A 23,753-nucleotide genomic window follows, 5' to 3' on the forward strand; every position below is an offset into this window, starting at 1 on the left:
AAGGAAACAATTGACTCTCCAGAGGACACCATGAGCAGAGACAGCATGCAGCTCTCAATGCAGATCTGCCATCCCTCCATGATGTTTTGTGTGCCACACATGCACTTACATATGTGTGTACTATTTTTTAGAAATCAGTCAAGGTTTCAAAAATGGAAAAAAAATCCCATGTAAACCCTTCATATTTGATACAAACACACTGTTTTTGAGTCTGGAAATGTCACTAACCCTGAGTTGTGATGCTGTGGTGATCGGATCTCTTCGTTTCAGTCTTTGAAGGAATGTTGAAGTTCCCTTCTTTTTCCATAACTGGAGGGGGGGGGAGGGAGAGGGAGAGGAATTTTTCATTTTACCAGATTTTGGTTTAAAGCAGAAAATCTAGGCATTAGGGTCCTGCATCCATTTAACTAAACTTACAAATATGTAGAAATAAAGAGTGAGGGAAACAGGCAGCTATGCATAAAGACACACCATTTGAGCTGGAGAATAGGCTTAGAGATTAAGGTGCTTGCCTGTGAAACCTACAGACCCAGGTTCAATTCCCCAGGACCCATGTAAGTCAGATGCACAAGGTGGCACATGCTTCTTTACAGTAGCTTTGCAGTAACTTGGTGCATGCTGTCTTTCATGTACCTTCTCTTTCTCTCTCAAGTAAATTTAACAGTAAGTTATATATATGTACACACACACATACACACACACACACACAAATGTATATATAAAAGAAACATTGTGGGGGGGAGGGAGGGAATTTCCGTGGGATATATTTTATAATCATGGAAAATGCTAATAAAAATTAAAAAAAAAGAAACAAACATTGCTACTAGCTCTTTAGCATAGGGTGTCCTTTAAATCAGACTTACATATCTGTCCCCATCTTCATCTGAGAGAACACACACAGATCTGGATAGTCCTAGTTTTGGGTCAGTAAGCTCACTACAGCATCACAGATATTTTAGCAAATGCTCATCATGGATGATGAAAGGCAGCAAAGGATGGGATTCTATCTTATAAAGATGATGTTTTCACAGTTCTGAGTTTTTCTCTTAAATTTCATACAATTCAATACAATGGGCTGGAGAGATGGCTTAGTGGTTAAGGCATTTGCCTGCAAAGCCAAAGGATCCCTGTTCAATTCTCCATGACCCACGTAAGCCAGATGCAGAAGGGGGCACATGCATCTGGAGTTGGTTTGCAGTGGCTGGAGCCACTGGTGCACCCATTCTCTCTCTCCCTCTCTCTGCCTCTTTCTCTCTCTGAATTAAATAAATAAAAATAATTTTAAAATTCACACAATTATCACACATTGTGCATAGATGGGTTGGACACTTTTTCTTACTCATTTTTTTCTTTCCTTTTGTTTATTCCTTCTTTTAAACTGCTAAAGGGAGTGGGTTAATGTTACTGATCTGTAAATATTGACAATAGATTGTTTCCTCCAATAAATAATTAAACACAGCTCTTGGGAAGAAAATAGTATGTGCAATGCAGAATAAACGATAATGGAGACTTTTAAAAAAAAATCAGTGGAAATGAGGCCATTGAGTGGAGGAAGAACAGGAAGAAGGTAATGAATTAAATCCCAGCAGGGAGGAGAGAAACCTCACTCACAAATGAATCGAATCCCAGCAGGGCAGAAAAGAAGCCCCACCCATGAACGCCTTCTGACACTTCACAGGCTGACATGTCTATTGATCTGAAATAATTTCTCTTAACATCAAAAGATGTAAGAGAAAATTCTGGTAAAATCAATTTGGTTACTCCGTGATGAGGGGAGCTCATTCCCTCTGTTAGGATGCACTGTCCACAGTGCTGATTAATTGTAGCTGACAAGGAGATGTAAGGTGAACTGACTGGCCCAGGATCAGGCTGTCTGCAAAGGCTCTGCCAGGAGTTGTGCTCACAGAGTAGGCAAAGTTCCCTTCTGCTGGCCCGGAGTGGGTGTGCAAGGATGAGGGGCTGGAGGGGAAAGGTAAGGAAGATGAGGAGCAGAACACGCAGTGCTCCTAACAGCTCCACCCTCGGAGGGGAACATGCTGCTTCCCTTTCTCAGTGGGGGAACTACTGTCAATTTTCTCCCTTCTCTCGTCCTTTAGGGGAAGCCTAATGCCACCCAGGCCTTGCAATGTATAATAACTGAGGTTAGAATTACAGCTTAGGGGTTGGGTTATTTCTTAACTCTATATTTGAAATGCATTTGAGAAAGAAGGGCCAGAAGGGGTATAAAACCCTCAGGAACAAAGCCTTTCCTACAAAAGGTTGCACTTTGTCTTTTAAATGCAAATATGTCATTTTCATAGGCACAGAGATGGAATCCCTGTGATATCTCCTTCTGGGACAAGAACATCAATGAGTCTCTGATTCTAGGACCTGTTAGTTAAACACACACACACACTTCTAAGCAGGCATCATTTTGAATGCTGCTTTCATTTTAACTGGAATGTGAAGATCCAAACACACCAGCATATGGTGACAAGTGCTCTGTCAAGATGGTTCCTACCCCATGTCCAACAGCATGGCTCATCCTCTACTCTTTGTCCAATGGCACAGCTCATCCTCTACACTTTGGTAGAAACAAGCAAGGACACTTGCTTACATCACGGCATTTGAAGCTTAAGAAATGTAAAGTGGGCTGGAGAGATGGCTTAGCAGTTAAGGCATTTGTCTGTAAAGCCTAAGAACCCTGGTTTGATTCCCCAGTACCCATTTAATGTGCATGTATCTGGAGTTCATTTGCAGTGACTAGAGGCTCCACACACCCATTCTCTCTATCTGCTTCTCTTTCTCTCTCTCAAAATAAATTCTAAAAAATATTTACAAAAAGAAATGTAAAGTACTGCATGAAGGTTTCTTCACTGACTTGAAACAAATCTTTATGGAGTGAGAAATGGTTGTAAGCATAACTGATCATCTGTGGAATAAATACATGCAATGATTAGCACTACCAAAATATACTAAAAAGTTACAAATACACATTAAAAAGTATTGTAGTGCCTTAAAAATATGAGAAATGGAAATTTATTATTTATAGACCTCAACACTTAGAAGTGATCAGATCAATATAAGCTGCTGGAGATTATCTCTCCATGCCTTTTGCTCCCAAGTTACTTTCCATTCACTAAAAATGATAGTCACTGAGATGATAAATAAACAACATGTCACACAGACAACCAATAGGATCACTACTGGATTTGCATGGAACTTTCTGTGCTGTCTTCTGTGCCAGACAGTTACATCTCAGGAAGGTGTCTTTCCCTTTATTCTCTCTATTAAATAAAAAATACAGTTCTATTATATTAAAAGTTATACTTTAACAAAAAGGAAACATACTAAGCAAACTTAGAAACAAAAAAAAGTACGTTAAGAACTCTTACCTTACTAAGTTCTAGATAATTCTTGTTAACTCCAGTGACTGAAGAAGCTGTCACTGTCTTACTGAGCAGGGTAGTTTTATGTCCTCGGAATTTACAGGAAGGATAGGAAGACATCAGGGATCCCGTTTGTGACAGTTTTGACTGGAACAAATGACTGACCACAACATTTTCACTAGCTAGAAATAAATAAATGTCAGTGGCATTAAAATTATGAATTGGACATCAGGATTATTCTTCATGGAATACTTTAACCACACCGACCATCTTATGGAAGATGACCTGGGTAGAGGGGATTGAGAAGTCTACTTTTTCCTATGGCCCCATTTTCTTTCCATCACAAATTCGTCCCCTTGGGAGATTCTAGCCTTGCTTGCACATGGCTGGAGTCCTGGTCCACCTGAGCCCTTGGCTTCTGCTTCCTAAAGAGTGGCACTTCGTGCTCTTCTGGTTAATTGCCCTGAATCTTACCAGCTCAGACCACATGGGCACTTGACCCAATCATGAAAAGTTATGTGTTTTGGTAGCAATTTCCCACTGCAGGAAAATAACCACCCAGGAAAACACTTTTCCAGTTGAGCCTGTTTCTGAGTGATACTTACATACCTGTGGAGAAACTGCATCATCTGCTTGCATCTGTTTTGTATGTTAATGAAGGGCCAAAAATCTTCCCCACCTTCTGACCTAATTTAAAACTGCAAAGTTAAAGGCAATGTGTGTGTGTGTGTGTGTGTTTGACATTAGGCTACGCAGATCTGAGGGCCTGGGTACAGATTCCTTGCTTAGCTATTCTAAGTGAAGTTGGGGTTTGGGTATATGAACTTTTGATTATAAATTGCAGTAGCATAGTGAAAACAACATATATAGTGGCTAAAGAGCTTCTATAATTGACATGGTGGTTAAAGACCTTATGTTACTGACACCTATAAATAATTTTTGAGCCAAGGTGGAATTTTAAAAATAAAATGACAACTGTTTCTACCTTGAAGATTACTGCCAAACTAAAATGTGACATGAGGAGCCTAAGTCACTAAGGACCACACTTAGCCCTTCAGGTGCTTAGTGCTGAGCAGCAAAGCGACTTGATCTACACCATTTCCACACATTGAAAATATCTACTACCTGTCTATCTTCTAGCTATTATCTCATCTATTGACCTACATATCCATCCATCTATTATCTATCTATCTATCAGCATCTCTGCCATGCCTTCAGTAGACAAGCACAGTATGAAGAAGAGAGCTGCCAGGGAAGGAGATGTTATTGTGGAAGGCACAATCATGACAGAGCTCTGTAGTGTTGGGATATAATTCTAAATTCCATGACAAATTTTTAAGTTTTAGTACACGGCCACATATCTATGTATTATCTACCTGTATATCACAAACATCTCAGTTCTGAATAGGCTTAAGAGCAAACCACTATCACAACAGCAATGAACTTTCCCAACCTTAGACCCTGACATACATTCATCATTATCACTCTCTTCTAAGACACACAAGGTTTTCCTGAACAAACTTTTTTTTTTTTTTTTTTTTTTTTGGTTTTTCAAGGTAAGGTCTCACGCTAGCTCAGGATGACCTGGAATTCACTATGCAGTTTTAGGGTGGCCTTGACCACATGGTGATTTTCCTATGTCTGCCTCCCAAGTACTGGAATTAAAAGTGTGTGCTGGCATGCCCAGTCAAACTGCTTATTTCTGAGCAAGGAAGAAAATCTTCTAAGAGGTTTGGAAAATCATATGTAAGGATGTACTGGCCAGTGGTGACGGGGGGATCTTCCTGGCCATCCTTGCCAATTTTTGCACTGAAATAATGATACTATCAATTATGATTTACTGAATATAGTAAATGAACAGTTAATTAACAAAGGAAAATAGGAGTATTATAGTAGAGTTCTACTGCTGATGGGAAAATTGGATTCCACAGGGCTGGAGAGATTGCTTAGTGGTTAAGGCATCTGCCTGCAAAGCCAGAGGATCCCAGTTCGATTCTCCAGGACCCACATAAGCACAAGGGGAAACATTCATCTGGAGTTCATTTACAGTGGATAGATGCCCTGGTGTGCCCATTTTCTCTCTCTCTCTCCCTCCCACTTTCTCTCAAATAAATAAAAAAATAAAATAGAATTTTAAAAAATTGGGTTCCACAGCCATAAAAGAAAGCCTTGATTGAAGCCAGAATAATTAATCTATATAAAAGCAATGGGTGAAAATGTGATGGAATATACTGTTTTATAAAGTTTCAAATCACTTTCTCAAGATTATTTTTCAATAATGAAGAAAAATAGCAAGTACAAACCAGCAGAAACAAGTGAGGAAGAGAACAGCACGGCGCCACCCATGTTCCAGAAGACACCGTCCCTCAGCGCCGTGCTGTGCACTCTTCACCACCTCTGTGGGGCTCCTGGCAAAAATTTATCAACTGCTTCTAACATGAGGAAATATCTAGTAACTCCAAATTCATAGATATTGCTCAAAGTAAGTTGCCCTGAATTTTTACCTTTTTTTATTTCAATAAAGACAATGAAAATTTGGAGAAGTGTGCAAGAATAAAGTAACTAAAGAATAAATTTCTCTGAATTTGTAAGAAACTGCTAGAAAAGACACTAGGGTGCAGTGGATAAAGTTTATATGAACTTTGAATAGATTATTAGCACCATATCAATGAGCCATATTCTGGTAAACTGCAATTAATGTACTGTCAACTCTTCATAAAAACCTTCCATGGCATTGAGATATTCTAAGGTATGTGTGAACTTAGATTATTAGTATAAGCCATATTCTAGTAATCTGAGATGCAGGCACTTTTCAACTCTTTCTCATTAAAAACTTCTTATAGCATCAAGATATTTTTCTGGTTCAGATGCCACTACCATGACCATGTTTCTTGTATGATGGAATGTGACCAACTATGGTCTGTGAGCCAAGTACAGCCCACTGCATGTGCTTGCAAATTACTTTCTCTTAGAGGACAGCTGTGTTATCGTTGCATGATGGGAAGCTGCTGTCATGTTACTCCAGAAGAGGGGGGGAACTGCAGTAACGATGCCATAGCTCCCAGAACCTGAAATACTTGGTCTATCTCCCTTCACTGTAAATGTCTATCAGGTGCACAGATCTCTAAGGTTACATCACATATCTGGTCCTTTGCTGAGAACAAAACAATAACCTGTGGGTTACTATACTATAGCCTGTTAGCAAGTTCAGACAAAAAAAAAATGACTTTAACAGTTAGGTATGCTAAATTACAACACTATGACAAATACTCACACTTAAAATATATACATGTGTTCTATATCCATAAAATAAAAGATCAAGGAAAATATTGTGCTGATTTCTCACATATACACTTCTTACGACTTCGTACAAATTAAGACTGAAAGAGAAGTGCAATAACATGTAAAAGTCCACAGAAATGTAAACTAGAAGGAAGAAATTCTAATGTAATAAATAAGGTCCATGCTTCAATTCTTCCTTTTGGCCTGATTTTGTCTCAGTCATGTTTTCATGGAGAGTATCAGTGGACAGAACTACAATGACCACATTCTGAGATATAAGAAGAATGGCCTCCTGTGAAAAGTGTATCCAAATTGCACCACAGGCAGGAATGCTTTTCATTCAGAAGGGAATTGATGTCTGTCTTCCAACTCAAAGGCACTAGCCATTTCATGAAAGGCTGGTTTGTGCCTCTTATTCTGGGAAAAACATGCTTTAACATTTTATATCTGTGCTTAAGTAGTTGTTAGAAAAGTGTGAATCACCACAGAGATAGTATTAGGAAAATAATTATGGGAGAAGACAGAATTATATGTATGATACATATGATAACAGTACATATCAATTTATAATATAGTTAGCATAGTATTCAATTATAGCCAATATACATAAAGTATTAATACTCACTAAGTAAAAGTCAATGAATTTATATATGCCCATGTAAAATTTGATCAGCTCTTTGTACGTAGTGAGCATTAATACTGAGAACAAGATACCCCCGTCAATCTGCTGCAGAGCCACCGCAGCTAATGAAACCCGCCCTGCCGAGGTTGCATGACTTGGGAAGCCATGCTCTCTTTCATAAGTCTTCACAGCCTTTTCCTAGCCACACCACTAGAATAGTGAAGGCGTTTTGCCACCCTATCTACTAATAGCTTAGTCAAACTATGGTTTCTGCTGGACTCCTGGGCCAATGCATAGTGCGGCAGCCTCCTTTCCTTGTTACCCTGGGTGTAAGAATATAAGTGATATTTCAAATATCCATGAGGTGGTAGTGTATTTCACAGGAAAATGCTCAGAGCTCCAGAAATAAGGAAAGCATGACACTGTACTAAGTGTATGGAGAAAAAAAAAATCAGCTTACTTTTCATTACAAATAAAAGATTCTGTGAAAGGGAGTCTTTATTTTTTTCAACTGCTCCATCAATTTCATACATTACCTGTAATAAGAGAAAAATAGCATAATTACTAAGGAGTAACCATGACCATGAAAATAAATTCATTTAAAATATAACTTAATTCAGTTGGTTTTTTTCAGTTCTTCATGAATGAAACATCATACTTCAGAGTTCATATTATATCCAAGTTGAAAGTATCACCTGCATGTTTTCATTTTAAACAAGGGCCACCTCTCCAGCTCTGATGTTACTGTCTCCTCTGATCCCCAAGGCGAAGAGCACACAGTATTGAGAAGTCTTTCTATCCTTAGACTACATCCGTGAATCCTCCCTTCTCACTCCAACCAGCTCATAAAGCGTACTAAACCAACCAGAAAGTCCCTGGAACCTTGGGAGTGAAGGTTGGTTTCAGTTTGGGAAATCCAATTCATTCTCATGGCTTTGTTAGAACACTTGGGTCAGGTAATCGGAAGTGTTTAAAATGAAGAGAACAGGGAAACAATTAGCTCTGAGTTACACATGGGAAAATGCTCCTCTTTAGGGATTAACAAATGACTCTGAGAAGCTTTCCTTTCTGGGTTCTGTCCACTGTGGGCTGGGAGACTTGACGTTTGAACAAAGAAGGTGTTTTGCTGCCTCTCCTGTCTGAGCTAAGCATGGATGCCCAATGTGATGAGAAGACAGACCAGCTGTACTTTCATCAAAAGTCTTACCAGGGCTGGAGAGATGGCTTAGCGGTTAAGGTGCTTGCCTGAAAAGCCAACTGATCCAGGTTTGATTCCCTAGGAGCCATGTAAGCCAGATGCACAAGGTGGCCCATGCATCTGGAGTTTGTTTGCAGAGTTTGAAGGCCCTGGCATGTTCATTCTCTATCTGCCTCTTTCACTCTCTCTCACTCTCTTTCTCAAATAAATACAGTGAATAAATAAATAAATAGCTTTTTAAAAAAATAGTCTTATGAATTTCAATATCTGCTCTTTGGAGGAACATCTGAGGCTACAACACGGTGGTCAGAGCATCACCTTAATCAGTATGTCCTTTGTCCTAAGTGGACCAGTATGGAACCAGGTAGGCAGATCACCACTGACATTTCATTGCAAGATCACCCCTGATAGAGACTCCTCAGGTGGGTATGGATGATTTAAGCCACTCTGCCAGTTAGTTTCAGAAAGGACAGACAGATGGCAGAAAGAGGGAACTGAACAGAAGAAAACCCTGAGAGAGAGCTTGCAGTCTTTACAGGAGAGGCCAGCTGAGTTGTCCCTGTCTGTCACGCTGCTCACATGGCTTTTAAATCAGTGTCCATTATGTCCTCCTAGAAGTACATACTAAACGAGTGCTCATTTCTTGACATCCTAGGAGTTGAAAGAGCACAGAACTCTCCAGACAGCCTATAGATCCCCAAGTGTCCATGACTCTGGGCCTGAAGATGGGCTGAGGGACAATGTCAAAGATTCAAGACTTTCATATGAAATAAAAGTGTGACCTGGTTATCCACTTCATTGAATCAAAGGACTACCAGTACTATAATGTGAGCTCTGAATTATCCTACACATTAGATCACCACTCTTAACCTCCGTCTCCCCTTGGGAGTATCCGGACACATATTGTTTGACGTGGTTGAGGAGCGCAATACATTGTTGCTGAGCCTCCTGCAGTACACTGGACCGGCACCACAGTGAAGAACCGAACAGCCCAAACGCCTCCGATGCGGAAGTGAGAAGCTGAAACCCAGAAGTTTAGCCTCTGTGCGTCCTGCTTTACAAACAGCAGTTCGCACTGCTGCCATGGAATAAAAGCAACGCATCCTTCTAATCCCCTCTGGATCTATGTGGACTTTGGCGAGTCCTTTAATGTTCTAGTGTTCTATTTTTAATCAGTAAAGTGGCAGTAAAGACAGTTTACCATAGTGTCCATAGCGTGAGGTAGCACACATAAAAATTATCTGCATACCAAAAAAGGAACAAACACCAAGTCTTACTAGGACGTTTCACCACCTGGCCAAGACAAGGTGAGCACAGCTGTGACCCACTCCAATTCACTTTTGGAAAACGAATGAAAGTTGAGGTCACTCTGTCCTGACATAACCGTAAAAGTTGGCAAGAACCAGGCACCATTACTGAAATCATTTCCTGCTTACTCAGAGGCCATTCCTGAATGTTGTACTGAATATATTTCTAAAGATTCTGTCTACACTCCTCTGGCAAGGGGAAACTGGCTATAACACCCATAAACCCACCCCCAACAATACACTCCCTCCAGGAGGCGTTAATTCCCAAATCTCCATCAGCTGGGAACCTAACATTCAGAACACCTAAGTTTATGGGGAATAACTGAATCAAATCACCACATTCTGCTCCTGGACCCCATAAACTGATAAACATCCATGATATAAAATGCAATGCGTTCAGTCCAATTTTAAACGTCTTCATAGTTTTTATCAATCCCAATGATGTTCAAACATTCACATAATCCAAGATCTTTTAACTGAGCCATAATACCAAAAGATCCCCAAAACCCAAAATGGCACAGAATAAACATTCACACTGCAAAAGATGGCATTGGGCATAGCAAAGAAATATTCAACCAATACAAGATTTAAAACAACCAGGGCAAACATTAAACTCAAATTCTAAATCCAACAACTCTACTCAGTGACAACTCTCCAAGTCTGGTAATTTTAACCAGCAACAAGTCTCTGGCATTCCAATTCCGCCCCTCCAGCTAGGCTACTCACAGTCCTGGAAAACTTCATCGAGGGCAGCAGCTCTCCTTAGCAGCCATCTTGTGGTCTCAGCAGTTCCACTGGGTCTCAACTGCAAGTCACGGTTCATCCTCATGGCCCCATAGGGTCTCCAAGTAGGCATCCAGCAAACCTGCTTCACACTGCCCATGGCCATTTCCAAAACAGAAGATCATGCTGCAAACTCAGTGACCCTCTCTTTCCTGCATTTCTTATACTCCACAATACCAGGTAGGGTGCCAATTTGTTAATCCAGGGAGGAATAAAGAAGACTTTGGAGAACAGGACTCTCCTTGAACACTCAGTCCCCTTCAAGAGTCTACATTCTTCCTATTACTCCAGTGCAGGTCAGCTGGCCCAATCTTAATGGTTGTAATCTCTCAATTGCAGCTGAATGGGCAGCAGTTCACCCAAAGACTTTTTCTTTCTGTGCCATATCCTGCTCACACCAGTTCATTTCTATGTAAAGCAACCCTGTACAACTTCTCAGGACACGGGCATAACAGCAAGCTTCTCACACAAACTGCTAGCCCAATCTAAGCAAAGCTCTTTCTCACCTTCATAAACCAACCCTCATAATCCATAGTTCTTATTTCATTAAGGTCTTTCAACTCTGACCAGAATAGTCAATCAGGCTGTACTTACAGCACTGCAAGACATCTCTTAGGCCAAGGTTTCAAATTCTTCCACCTCCCTCTTGAAAATCAGCTCCAAAAGGCCAAACCCACACAATCAGGGGTTTATCAGCAACCCCACTCCTTGGTACCACTTTACTGTTGCAGTCAGGTTTGCACTGCTGGTAGAAATCACCTGAACAAAAGCAGGTTGTGGGAAAAAGAGGTTTATTTTGGCTTACAGACTTGAGGGTGAACTCCATGATAGCAAAACAAAATCTAACATGAACAGAGGGTGGGCATCACCTCCTGGCCAACATCAGGTGGACAACAGTAGCAGGAGAGTGTGCCAAACCCTGACGAGGAGTTGGCTATAGCACCCATAAGCCCAGCCCCCAACAAGAAATCTCTTCCAGGAGGCTCCAATTCTAAAATCACCATCAACTGGGGACTGAGCATTCAGAACTCATGAGTTTACAGGGACACCCTAGTTCAGGTCACCACAGCTATTGTCGTGCTTTAGTCAGAGATTTAGTTAGGCTTAGAGATTGTATAGCTCATGAGCAATTGTAAATGCTATCATGTTCATATCAGTGTCCATTGCTGGCACATATGCATGAGGCTTTTCTCTTTTAACTGTGCGCGTGTGTGTTTCTGTGTGTGAAGGACTGCATATGAGCTGCAGTACATGTATGAAGGTCAGAGGGCAACCCCAAGTGTTGGTCTGCACCTCAGCATTGCATTCTCATTGCTGTGAAAAATACCCACCAGAACAACTTATGGGAGGAGACGGTTTATTTCAGCTTGCAGTCTCCAGGGGCAGCATTATCAAGATGGAGGAAGCATACCATTTCAGACATCTGAATCCTCGTATCTTGTAAGGAGGAAGAGACAAATGTAAGCTATTTCTCAACAGCCAGTTGGCTGGACTATCAAAGTCCCAAGGCCTGCCCCACTGACACTCCTCCTCTATCAAGTCTCCACCTTCCAAAGGCCCAGCAGCTTTTAGTTTGTCACCAGCTGGGGACCAAGTATTCAAAACATATGAGCCTACGGAGGGAGGGGGCATTTTATTCAAATGACCACATTTTGTTTTGATGCACGGCCTTGCTTGTCTGCAGCTATACACTGCAGGGAAGCAGACCCATGAACTTTGGGATCTTCTTATCTCCACCTCCCTTCTCTCTGTAGGCACATGGAGATTACAGATCTTGTACGGTGTGTCTGGCTTTATGTGGCTTCTGAGCAAATGAATTCAGGCCATCAAGCTTGTGTAACCATCCTCCTAGCCCCCGAATTTTTTGTTGTTGTTGTTCTCATAGTATATCTTGTGATTGTGTTGAATTCATTTATTATGTCTATGGGTTTCTTCTGCTTCAATGGAATTCTTGAAATTATACACTGACGTTGATGTCTTGAATAAACAGCATGGGTTTATTGTTTCCTTTCCAATCTGTCTTTAATTTCCTTTCTTGTTTTGTTAGACTTGCTAGAACTTCCAACGCTATGCAGATACAGAGGTGAGAGCCAACAACCATGCCGTCTTTTTGGCCTTAGAAGTAAAGCATTCAGTTCTCACCCTCCTGGCTAGCACAGGCCTGCTGGGTACTGTGCTCTCCTCCAGCATTGCCTGTCACTGCATGCCAGTCGTCTGTGGATGCTGAGGTTCATACCATGACTTCTCTGTGCCCATCGACATGACATCATGACTCGCCTCCTTTGTGATGGTTTGCCATGAACAATTTTCAAGGATTTACAATACTGACAGACATGAAGCAAACAAACAGTTGTTTTGACATATTACTGAATTCTGGTTGGTAATATCTTTCAATTGTCTTTGCACCTCTATTCCTGAGAGAGACTTACCCCTAGTACTCTCTCTGTATGAGTGTGTGTTTGTGTGTGTGTATGTGTGTAGGTGGGTATGGGTTGTGTGTGTGTTACAAGCATTCTCTGGGCTTGTCATCATGGTAATACTAGCTTTAGAAAACAAATTTGGAAATGTTCTGTCTTCTATTTTCTCCATAAAACTGTAAAGATGGTGTTACTTTTCCTTTGAACATTCAGTAGAGTTCTCCAGTTAAACCATCTGGAAGAGGGAATTTTGGGGGAAGGGGTTTAAGGTTTCAAATTCCTTTCCTTGATAGGTCTGTTGAAATGATGTGTTTCACAGTGGGTGAAGGGAGGTGGCTGTGCTTTCTGAATTACTGGTCCATCTTGTGTCACACATGAAGACCACGTGTGACAGTTGTCTTCAGTGTTCCCCGTGCTTCTTCTCTACGTTGCCAGGGTCTACAGAGACAGCCCGTTTTATTTGTTCCTATAATTGGCTGTTTATGTCTTCTCTCTTTGTTCCTTTGTCACTCTTGCTAGAGATTTGTCACTTTTATCAATATTTTCAAGCCAGGGATGGTGGCTCACTCCATACTTAGAAGGCTGCCAGAATTTGAGACAAGCTAGGGCTAGAGAGTGACTTCCAGGTCAGCCTGGGTTAATGTGAGACAATGCCTTAATTTTTTTTTCTTTCAAAGAACCAGCTTTGCGTCATTGATTTTATTGATTTTCTTCTACCTCTGTTTCTTCCTTTGACACAACAATCCATTTGCTTTCTTTGGGTTGATGTTTCTACTACATTCTGGAGTGTAAACTGGTTATGACTTAAGAAATTATTCCCTGACATGCATATTTGGTGTTATCAACATCACTTTGGTGTGATTTAACTATGTCAAGCATACTTGATTTTCTGTCTTTCAAAATTCTCAATATTTTTCTTTCTTTCTTCTTGTAGATTTGTCTCTAAAAGTACCATTATTTAGAAGAGTGCTACTTAGTGGCTTGGGGAATCTTCCTTTCATCCTTCACGTGTTGCTTTCCAGTTGGTTTCCATCATGTCTGCATTAGTTTTGGTGGGCTGTCTAGCACACGGACCATCCACAGGCATATTCCATGGGTTTTTTCAGTATGTGATTTCTGCTTCTGGTGGCCTAAATGTTCCATGAATCCAGAGCGGGTCCTACTAGCTTCTGGTGTTCAGATCTTCTGTCTTTGCTCATGGCTATAAAGTTGTTCTCAATCATTGAGAAGGGAGTGTTGACATTTCCAGTCAACCTTTTAAGTTACCTGACTTCCTTTGACCCTCTTGGCAGGGAGCTAGGGCAGAGGGTTTCTGCCACCCCTGAGAGCAGCTATTCAGTTCCCTGTCTTCACTTTCAACAGCAGGAGCGCAGATAGGAGCCTGGTCCTCCTCCAAGCCCTCCCCACTCCTCTGGCTGTGGAGCGAGCAGAGGAGAGGTGCTGCTTTACTATGTCCTGTGCAGAGTGGGGAGACGATAGCCCTGCAGCACGTCAGGCACCCACCACACGGATCCCCTGACAGGCCACAGTGGGGAAGAAGCTGGAACAAGTTAACAGCTCGGGGTGAAGGAGATGGCTTTGCATTTAAGCTGACCTAGGGGATCACTGAGGTTCAACTTCTGTAATCCCAGCCCATGACGGAGCCCAAATCAGAGGATCACCGGACTCACGAACTGAACGTGGCAACTCCACGTTAAGGCTGATGCATAGAGTAGTACATCCAAAGCTCTCCTCTGACGACTGCATGACTACACTCAGTGCACACATCTGCACCCATGTGTGCGTACACCACACATAACACATCATACCACATGGAACGCGTCACAGTGCACACATCTGCACCCGTGTAAGCGTACATAACACATCATACCACACGTAACACATCACTCCCTATACAATCTAGGTACACACTCCCCCACACACTACAAATTCAGAAACTTAGAAAATGATGAAATATAAAATAAACTAGGCCTGGAGAGATGGCTTAGCAGTTAAGGTGCTTTCCTGCAAAGCCAAAGGACCCAGGTGTGATTCTCCAGGACCCACATAAGCCAAATACACAAGGTGGTGCAAATGTATGAAGTTCATTTGCAGCAGCTGGAGGTCCTGGTGTGCCCATTCTCTCTCTCTCTCTCTTTGCCTCACTCTCAAATAAATAAAATAAATATTTTTAAATAAACTAAAATATATAATAAACTATGCATTTAAAATTTGTGTACACTAAAATAAAACTGTAATTTTAATAAATGTAAACAAAAGATTTGTGTTTGCTTTATAAAATGTATAACTAATGTGATGTTCTTAACTAAGCAAATTAAAATCTTGACAATAGTCCACCTGTCTTATTACTGTCTAAAATAAATGTACAATGTTTGACTAAGCCTGAGTTTTCCAGAGGACTAGCATGAATTATCTATTTCCCAGAACTATCATATTAGTTACCTATTAGTGCACACACAGTGAAGAACTGACTCACATTAATTATAAGGCTCAGATCTGCCACGGGCACTCTGGAGACCCAGGAAAGCCAGGCCGCAGGTCTGAGTGTGTGATAGCTCAAGGGTGGGCGCCAGCTGAGGGCCGAGGGCCTGAGAATGAGGGGCAAGGGAGAATCTAGTTCCAGCCTGGAAGTGAATTCAACTTTCTCCACCTTTTGGCTCTAAGGGATTATGTAAGTCAAGGACTTACATAAACCCACAAATTTAAACCCTAACCAAATTTAAACCCTAACCTCCTCCAGAAGCACTTTCCTAGCCTCCTTCCCATCAATGCTTCAGGAGGACCCTGGAGTCATCTCCCCAAGGCTGCAACCCCGGATGCTACCTCAAAGACCAGTGCCAATTTGTTTCATCAGGGGAATCTCAGCTATAACTGATAAAAAATCTGGCACCTGAACACGAAAAAAGCCCTCACCAGGGAGAGACATTAAGGCATCAGATATCTGTGGGCAACCAAGAGTGATAGCCACCAACATGAATGGCCATCAGCCATGAGGCTAAAAGTTTATATGGCAAAGAAACAAAAAGAACAGACCGAGTTGGAGAGATGGCTTAGTGGTTAAGGTGCTTGCCTGCAAAGCTAAAGGACCCTGGTTCAACTCTCTAGGACCCACGTAAGCCAGATGCACAAGAGGGCGCAGGCATCTGGAGTTCGTTTGCAGTGGCTGGAGACCCTGGCATGTCCATTCTCTCTCTCTCTCTCTCTCTGCCTCTTTCTCTCTCTCAAATAAAAAAAAAAAAAAAAAAAAGAACAGACCACAGGGGACTACGCAGACCTTGGGAACCAGGCCACTGTGTCCCAGGCAATTGAGAGTAGGTGGCATTCAAGGCCAGGCAAACAAGCAGATTCGATGCAGCTGGAAATCTGTCTGCCAGTCACTGTACCCTGGGGACTGGTTTTGAGGGGAATAGAAAGATGTCGGCCCTTCCCATGGTGGTACCTGCACGGGCAGCAGGAGAGCGGCAGATGGCGGGTCTTCTGGGGGCTTCTGGGCAGCTGCTCTGCTCAGGGCTATACTCCTCTTTCTGTTGCCAATTTACTATTTGGGTGACAAAGTGAGAACAACATAGAAGAGGCAAAAACTAGTGGCCAGGCTAGTGCCTCTGCTTTCCCTGTTGTCCTTAGATCTCCCAGAGGAGCTCACGTGGTGTGCGGCAGCTCTCGCCTGTGTGTGACACAGATGTGCATGTGCACACCGCCCAGAGCAACTCTTCAGTGAACAGTCATGGACTCAAACATGTCCGCTACAATGGATTCCGCTCAATAAAATCACTGGGAGGAAAGCTCAGCCTTGTGCTTGTGCTGTGGTAGAGAGAAGTGAGCAACGGTCACACTGCCTGTGTGCGGACGCCACGCCTGGCGTGTGACAAGAAGCAGGGAGTGAGTACAGCAGCTGCGCGTCTGGACGCACTCCCACACTCCTGCACGGCACTAAATACAAGGAAAAGATGAGTTGTGTCAGCCATCTATGACAACAGGACGGCGTGTGGCTCTTCCACGGCGATGAACCACAGCCCTCATGGGGATGCTGCTTCCTGGCTCCAGGGAGAAAAGCTAGAAAATGCTGGAGCAAAGTGCTTTCTTCCTGGTGGCTGTCAAGCTCTGGCGTGGCTCCGCACCATGGAAAGCAGAACCCCAAGGACGGACAGCCCCAGGAAAAGCTCCATCACCCAGGACAGGTTCGGTTCTCAGAACTAAAAAGCCACAGCAGCTGGCTGCCTCCCTTGGCGTAGAAGGGCAGCCAGCCTGGGAGCAGCAAGCTTTTCAGACTGAGCCCCACCTCTTCCACGGCCCTGCACCCTGTGGGGGAGAGGAAGGCGAAAGGATGTGGGGGCCCCCAGCTGTGTGCGTCTAAAATGCAGCTGCTACGTTCAGTGTCTTCTAAAATGGTGCTGGGGCTGGGGAGATGGTTCAGCAGGTGAGACTACTTTTGCCTGCATGGAGCCTGAGTTCAATTTCCAGCTCCCACAATAACAACAACAAACACCAGGCATGGCCATTCATGCTTGTGACCCCAGTGCTCAATGACTGCAGCGGCTCCCTGGTCAGCCAGTCTAACCAACCAACCAACCAACCAACCAACCAAACAAACAAACAAAAAAACATGGAGCTCCAGGCTTAGTGAGTAGCTCTGTATCAGGCAAATAAGGAGAAATATAATGTCTTCCTCTGGACTTCCCATGTGCACATATATGTATATATACCACAAACACAGGCATCTCTCTCTCTCTCTCTCTCTCTCTCTCTCTCTCTCTCTCTCTCACACACACACACACACACACACACACCAGCTTCAAGATTCCTGGTAGGACAATAGTCTCATTTACATTTTGTCATGTAAAGGCCAATTTTTTACACTTATTTAAACTCCTTCTCTCACTTCTGCAAGGCAGGCCAGGAAGCTACACTTGTCACTTTCTCACCAGCTTGTTTTGATTCACAGGGAAGTTGGAGAGTCATATGGAGAAATGGAACAAGTTACCGTGTTATAGACACAATGATGGGCCATGGGTTAGCAAGAGAGGGCTCCACAGTCAGTCTGCAGGTAGCTCCTGAGCTGCGGTGGGCTAAGCAAATGTGAGGCCCACGGGAAGCCTCCACGCACCCCAGCTGTGGTGACAGCGCTGACTTGACTGTCAGTGTATCAAAGGAAGGGACCCCTATGAGGGAGAGCAGTGAAGGTGAGGTAACCTAGGGGATTAGGGCAAGGAGTGAGGCATCTGGGTTTGAAAGCAGCCTATACATGGTAATTACAGGTGGAGAATTCCCTAACTCCCAGGTATGAAATATTTCAAACTTCAAAGTAAAGCAACACCAAACACACAGACACACACACGTGTGCACGCACACACTTTTACATGCAGCTCCTAGGTTTGGAGCCCAAACATGATTTTCAAGCTTCATATTTGTAGATATTTTTGATTTTGAATTTCTGACTTGGGATTTCTCGATCAGTATGTTCTATGCAAGTATTTCGAAATCTGAGAAGATGTACAATTTGAAACCCCTCTGCTCACACACATTGAATAAGGGTTGTTCAACCTGCACTTGTGTTTCTGGCCATAAATTCTAAGTGGAACATGTATAGAAACTAGTTTGATTTACCATTTACGTTTCTGTACACTTGGACGACAGTGAGGAAGAGCTCTGAGGTAGTAGTGAGTCCTGAGCTGGTCTTCAGCCCTTAGGACAGGTGGTTGGATCATAGGTTTGGTAATCAACTTCCAGTGAACCATTGTTACTACCAGCTCCCAACCCTGAGCACACTGACATGTGCTGAGCAGCAGTGAATTCACACATCCTTCCCACTTACAATCCCTTCCTGCACTGTGCGATTTATGAGATGAAAAATACCACTGGAGATAAAGTGAGTAGGATTAACTGACAACAAATGTAAAAAAAACCCAACTTTTGAGATATATTTGTGAATTCAGTATGTCGTATCAGAATGTATGTGAAGATTAATATTTTGGTTTTCAAAATAAATTGTTAATCATTGTCAGGAAATACAAATGTGTCCAATTATTTTTGCATCCGGTTTCGGCTTTTCATCCATGATGTGCGTAAAGGGTCTCTCTCCCTTCCGTGCTGGTGAATCTTCTGTGCATCCAGAGGTGTGGATGTGAAATGTCCCCCACGGGCTCATGTGTTTGAACACAGAGTTCTCACACAGCTGGGGGTGCGGATTCAGGTTAGAGGAAGTGGACCGCTAAGGTGTCCCTTGAAGCGCAAAGCCCAGTCCTCACTCTCGCTCTTGGTGCCCGGATGAGAGCCGGTCCTCACTGCGACTCCTGGGAACCGCCCACGCTGCCTGACTCTCCCTCTGGTGGACTGCTCCCTCCGACCATGGAGCAAAGTGAATCCTCCTCCTTTAGGGTGGGTTTTTTTGTTTTCTTTTGTTTTGTCTTAATCAGGGTTTGGTCACAGCAAAGAGAAAATGAACGGATGTGAGAGGCTCTACAAAAACCTTTCCATGAAGAGGTCCTTCCAGACAGTCTTTGCCCTTCCTCTGGTGCACAGCCGCCCCGCAAACTCAACAGCGAACGTATCAGGAAGACACAGTGACATAGTAACGAAGTAACGTACGCTCACAGAAAGTCGATCTGGACTCCCAGAAATATGTATCTGAAATTTTACATGGCTAAATTCACAAATTGGTCTCATTTGTTCCTTTTAAGGGAAAACACACTAAACTCTCAGTATTTTAGGCAATGTAGAGCTTCATATTTATAATTCTGTCCAGCCATAAAAGAAGATGTCCTAATCTCACAAGGAAAGAGCAACCACAAGCTGGCATTTTCTCTTTTCAGCAGACTTGGAAATGAAGTGTTAATGACACCTTCCATGACAACCTGTCTTCCATGACAACTGTGAGAGGTGAAACTGATGTAGGAGTAGACAGCAAGGACTTGGTAAAACAAGTTTGCATTTTAAAAAACATCTGCCCAGGAGGTGAGCAAACACAATTGTACATTAGGTTCTTTCTGTGTGGGTCAAAATATCTTCATCAAATAACCTTTAATAGCATCTGATTGTTTTAGATTCCGTGTCTGGGGACTGCTGCCTGGAGAGAAACGGGAGGAAGCCTGGGAGCTGCCCATGGATTAGCCCGCCTGCTTTGAGCTCTGATTGGCAGGGTTATCCCCAAAGTCTTCCTGAGCACACTTGTCTCCCTCAAACCTCTAAGGAATGGTGCTCCTGGCACTGGTGGAGCTGGAGGGGGCTGAGCCAACCAGGGAGTTCTGTGTACATGCCAGAATTAACATGGCATGACACAGAAGCTGACTTTAATCAGGGTGCCCAAGGAATATAGTAGAATTATCAGTGAACGAAGACTTTCATCCTCAGTGATTTGAGTAGTGGAATAATTCTAAACAAGAGATGGGTTTTGAACGGCTTATTAAATGATTCAATATATCCATTTAGAGAAGAAGAAACCAGGCATTTTATACACAGATCCTGAATCAGTAATGGCACAGTGACCCCCACATCATCTCCATCAGCAATGTGCTAGTAACAGGATTCAGGTAAAGGCGGATGGAATTCTTAGCAATGAACAGCAACAGCCTCTCTTCGTGTCGGGAGGACAAATGTGTCTGTGGGGAGCAGTGTAGGACTGAGAAGTCTTCATACACACAGACACCATTCACCCGCAGAAAGCACACCTGCAAGTTTACTGGACCAAGGGGGATAAACTTGTGTCTAATTGTAAAATTACAATGCAAAATATGTATACAAATTGTGGAGAAAGTTGTAAATTTCCTAAGAGATAGACTATTGAAAGGACCTTTAAAAATGTGCAGTATAATCTTACACACCTGCATGATCTCTTAAAATATTTCTCATAAAACTAAATGGCAAAGAGTCTAATTGTTTTACAAAGTTCTTTTTAATCAAGGTAAAACTACTTATCGCAAAACAACCTGTCTCTTCAATGAAAAAGAGAATGTCACATTAGCATAACTTAAATATTCATCTGCGTGTTTTCCTTTCCATAAAGTTTCATAGTTTCCGTAGATGGAAAAATGGCTTCATTTTCTGCACTTATCTTTCACAAGTCTGTGAAGTGTGGTAGGAAAAGCAGGAAGATATTATAATGTTACTGGAGTGGTTACAGCTGTCCCCATGCTAATCACATTGTGATACATAAAAATAAAATATTCTAGCATGAGTTATTAAACATTTCTCTCTGTAATATGAGCACACTCATAAGAAATAATGATTTTTGGCAATCAAAACAAGGTTTTTTGTTTTATTTTGTTTTTACCACTTAATCTAAGTCATTGGCCCAAATGTATTCTCATTTGAAACTATGAGCAAGCTGATTAAATGATCCCTATGATTTTCGTATTTGTTTGTATTGTTTTCATGTAGTGTTTGTACATGTGTTTACATGTGGGTGTGTGTGTGCATGCACGCATGCATGTATGTGGAGGCCAGTAGTCAGGTGTCTTCCTCGGCTGCTCTCCACCTTATTGTAAGACAGGGTCCCTCGCTGAACCTGGAGCTCACCAGCTTGGTTAGTGCACTGGCCAGCAAGCCCCAGAGAGCCTCCCACAGCTGCTTCCCAGGGCTTGGGTCAAATGATGCTGGGGCCATCGTGCTCAGCTTTAATGCGGGTGCTGGGCATGTGAACTCAGGTCCTCCTGCGGGCATGGCAAGCACTGTATCTAGTGAACCATCTCCCCAGCCCCCGGAAAATTATTTTTTTATTTCTCTCATAGACTAGGTCAAATTTTTGTTCAATACTATAGCTTTCTTACACTGCAGACACTGAACTACTGTTGAGGGGCTGTGACTCACATAGTTGAAGCAATATGCAAAAATACTATCTCTTACATGAATTTCTAGCTTACTCCTTAACCTTCAGAATAAACTGTGAGACTCATAATTACATTTTTCTTAACTATAAGATCATGGGTGTGTTCTTGAGTGCCATTATCCTTAAAGTCACATAGCTGTAGAGACTAAACTCGAACCCAGCCCAGGTGTGACCAGTGTTTTACCTTCCCATGGCACCATGTAGATTCCACAGAGTGCAGACAATAAAACTTTGCTCATGTTGTTACACTAAAAAAAGGAGTCTCCAGATGGGACCAGCCAGGTTGATGTGGGGTTTTGCACTCCCCTCTATCAGCTAGCTCAGTGACAGAGAACTTTCTATGGCAAGAAGCCATCGAATTTGAGGCCTTCTGTGGTGACAGACCTGGAATTTCCTCTGTCACTGCACCAGCCTTAGACAATGACAAGGATGCAGTGAAAATGCTTCCGAAGGCCTCTGTAGCTTCAGATATCACCGCTGAACAGGCAGGGTAAGATGGAAGGAGTGTGAACTTGGGCAGTCACCTCATCCTTGGAAAGATAGGACAACATCTACAAGTGCATACTTCAGGTGAGGAAAACAATATGAGAAAAGCAACGAGTTAGTTGGAGATGTCAAATGTGAAATTCTACAGTTACAAGTAAAAATGACTCACACTTTTTACCTGTAAAATAGAGGGCATCAGGTAATATTTTTATTAGTTTCCCCAGGCAGTTGTAACTAACAGCCACAAGCTAAGTTTTCAAAACCAGAGAAATAAAATCCTGATTCTCGTGGTGGACGGTAGGCAGAGCTGTGGGCCGCCATCCTCAGAGCTACTGAGAGGGTCCTTGTCGGCCCAGCTGGAGCAGCTACACCGCACAGGCTTTAGCCTGCACTACTCTTATCGTGGACTCCAAGGGTCATATGGACATCTCTACTTCTCTTTCAGACTCCTTTGCACATCCCCAGCCTTCCTACACAATCTTGGACAACAATCTCACTTTAGAGCAGTTAATCACACATACGAGGACCCTGTTCTAAACCAAGTCCTAAGCGCGAGGACTACACACATTGGAGGGGACGTAGTTTGATCCTTTACAGTGCTCAGGTGTTTGGGAGGAGACGGGATTGAGACACAGACGTGGTTGGAATGACTGTGCTAACCCCACATTTGTAACCCATTCAGGCCTATCACAGTGGGCTGGCAATTTAAAATCCACATGGAATTTTTATATATCAAAAAATAAATTCTATCAACTTTCACACAACAAAAAAGAGTCACATAGATAGGCATCATGTATTTCATATGAGGGAATACAGGCTTTAGTTTTCATCACTTCAATCATCTTTGTACTTTTGATCCCTTTCCCACTTCCTACCCCATTCCCTTTCCCACATCCAAGTTTAGAAGCCCTAAATTACTACTTCCTACTGGAATTGGTTTACAAGCACCTTAATGGAAATCCAACTCTCATAAGAACCCATCTTGTGTCAAGGTATAATTCTTTTTTTCCTTCAAGATTCTTAATTTTAATAGCCAATAAGATTAGACATACTTGGGGATTTAATGCTTATCTGTCATTTAAATCAGCAGGTTAAGAGGAACCTCTAGAACAGGTAATTCTGGTAATTCCGGTAATATATGATTTAAAATTTGCTAAAACAAATAATCAAGCAAAACACAATCCCCCAAGTCCCACATGCCTTTTTAAATTCAAATCCAAGCTCATTAATGAGACCTTGTTAATATTTCATGCACAGCCTCTTCCCATTTACTTGAAAACATTTCTGTAATGGAGGCTGGAAACTACACCACACTCCTATGAGTAATGAAAAATTCACATGTGTTTAGGAAAGATCCTCAGCTGTGATTCAAATAATGGTGCTTAAACATTTCTAAGGGGACCTCTGTGCTTCTGCTTCAAATGAGTTCCACAATCAGGTGGGGCTTCCTCACCAGAGCTCCCAGCCTA

The 23,753-nt window shown here is 42.5% G+C and overlaps 1 protein-coding gene across 4 annotated transcripts in view; it reads right to left on the bottom strand.

Annotated features, from left to right (window-relative positions):
• The window catches only part of Myo16 (myosin XVI), a 524,203-nt gene that overhangs the window by 136,759 nt on the left and 363,691 nt on the right, over nt 1–23,753 (bottom strand). For all 4 annotated transcript variants that reach the window (XM_004663404.3, XM_045145894.1, XM_045145893.1 and 1 more), the window contains exons 24-26: nt 7,733–7,808; nt 3,375–3,550; nt 229–309 (exon numbers count right to left, since the gene is read on the bottom strand). In XM_004663404.3, the coding sequence (XP_004663461.2) occupies nt 229–309; nt 3,375–3,550; nt 7,733–7,808 (333 nt within the window). The remainder of the gene's footprint in view (nt 1–228; nt 310–3,374; nt 3,551–7,732; nt 7,809–23,753) is intronic.

This window comes from Jaculus jaculus, chromosome 3 (genome assembly GCF_020740685.1).
Source record: "Jaculus jaculus isolate mJacJac1 chromosome 3, mJacJac1.mat.Y.cur, whole genome shotgun sequence".
Classification (NCBI taxonomy): domain Eukaryota; kingdom Metazoa; phylum Chordata; class Mammalia; order Rodentia; family Dipodidae; genus Jaculus; species Jaculus jaculus.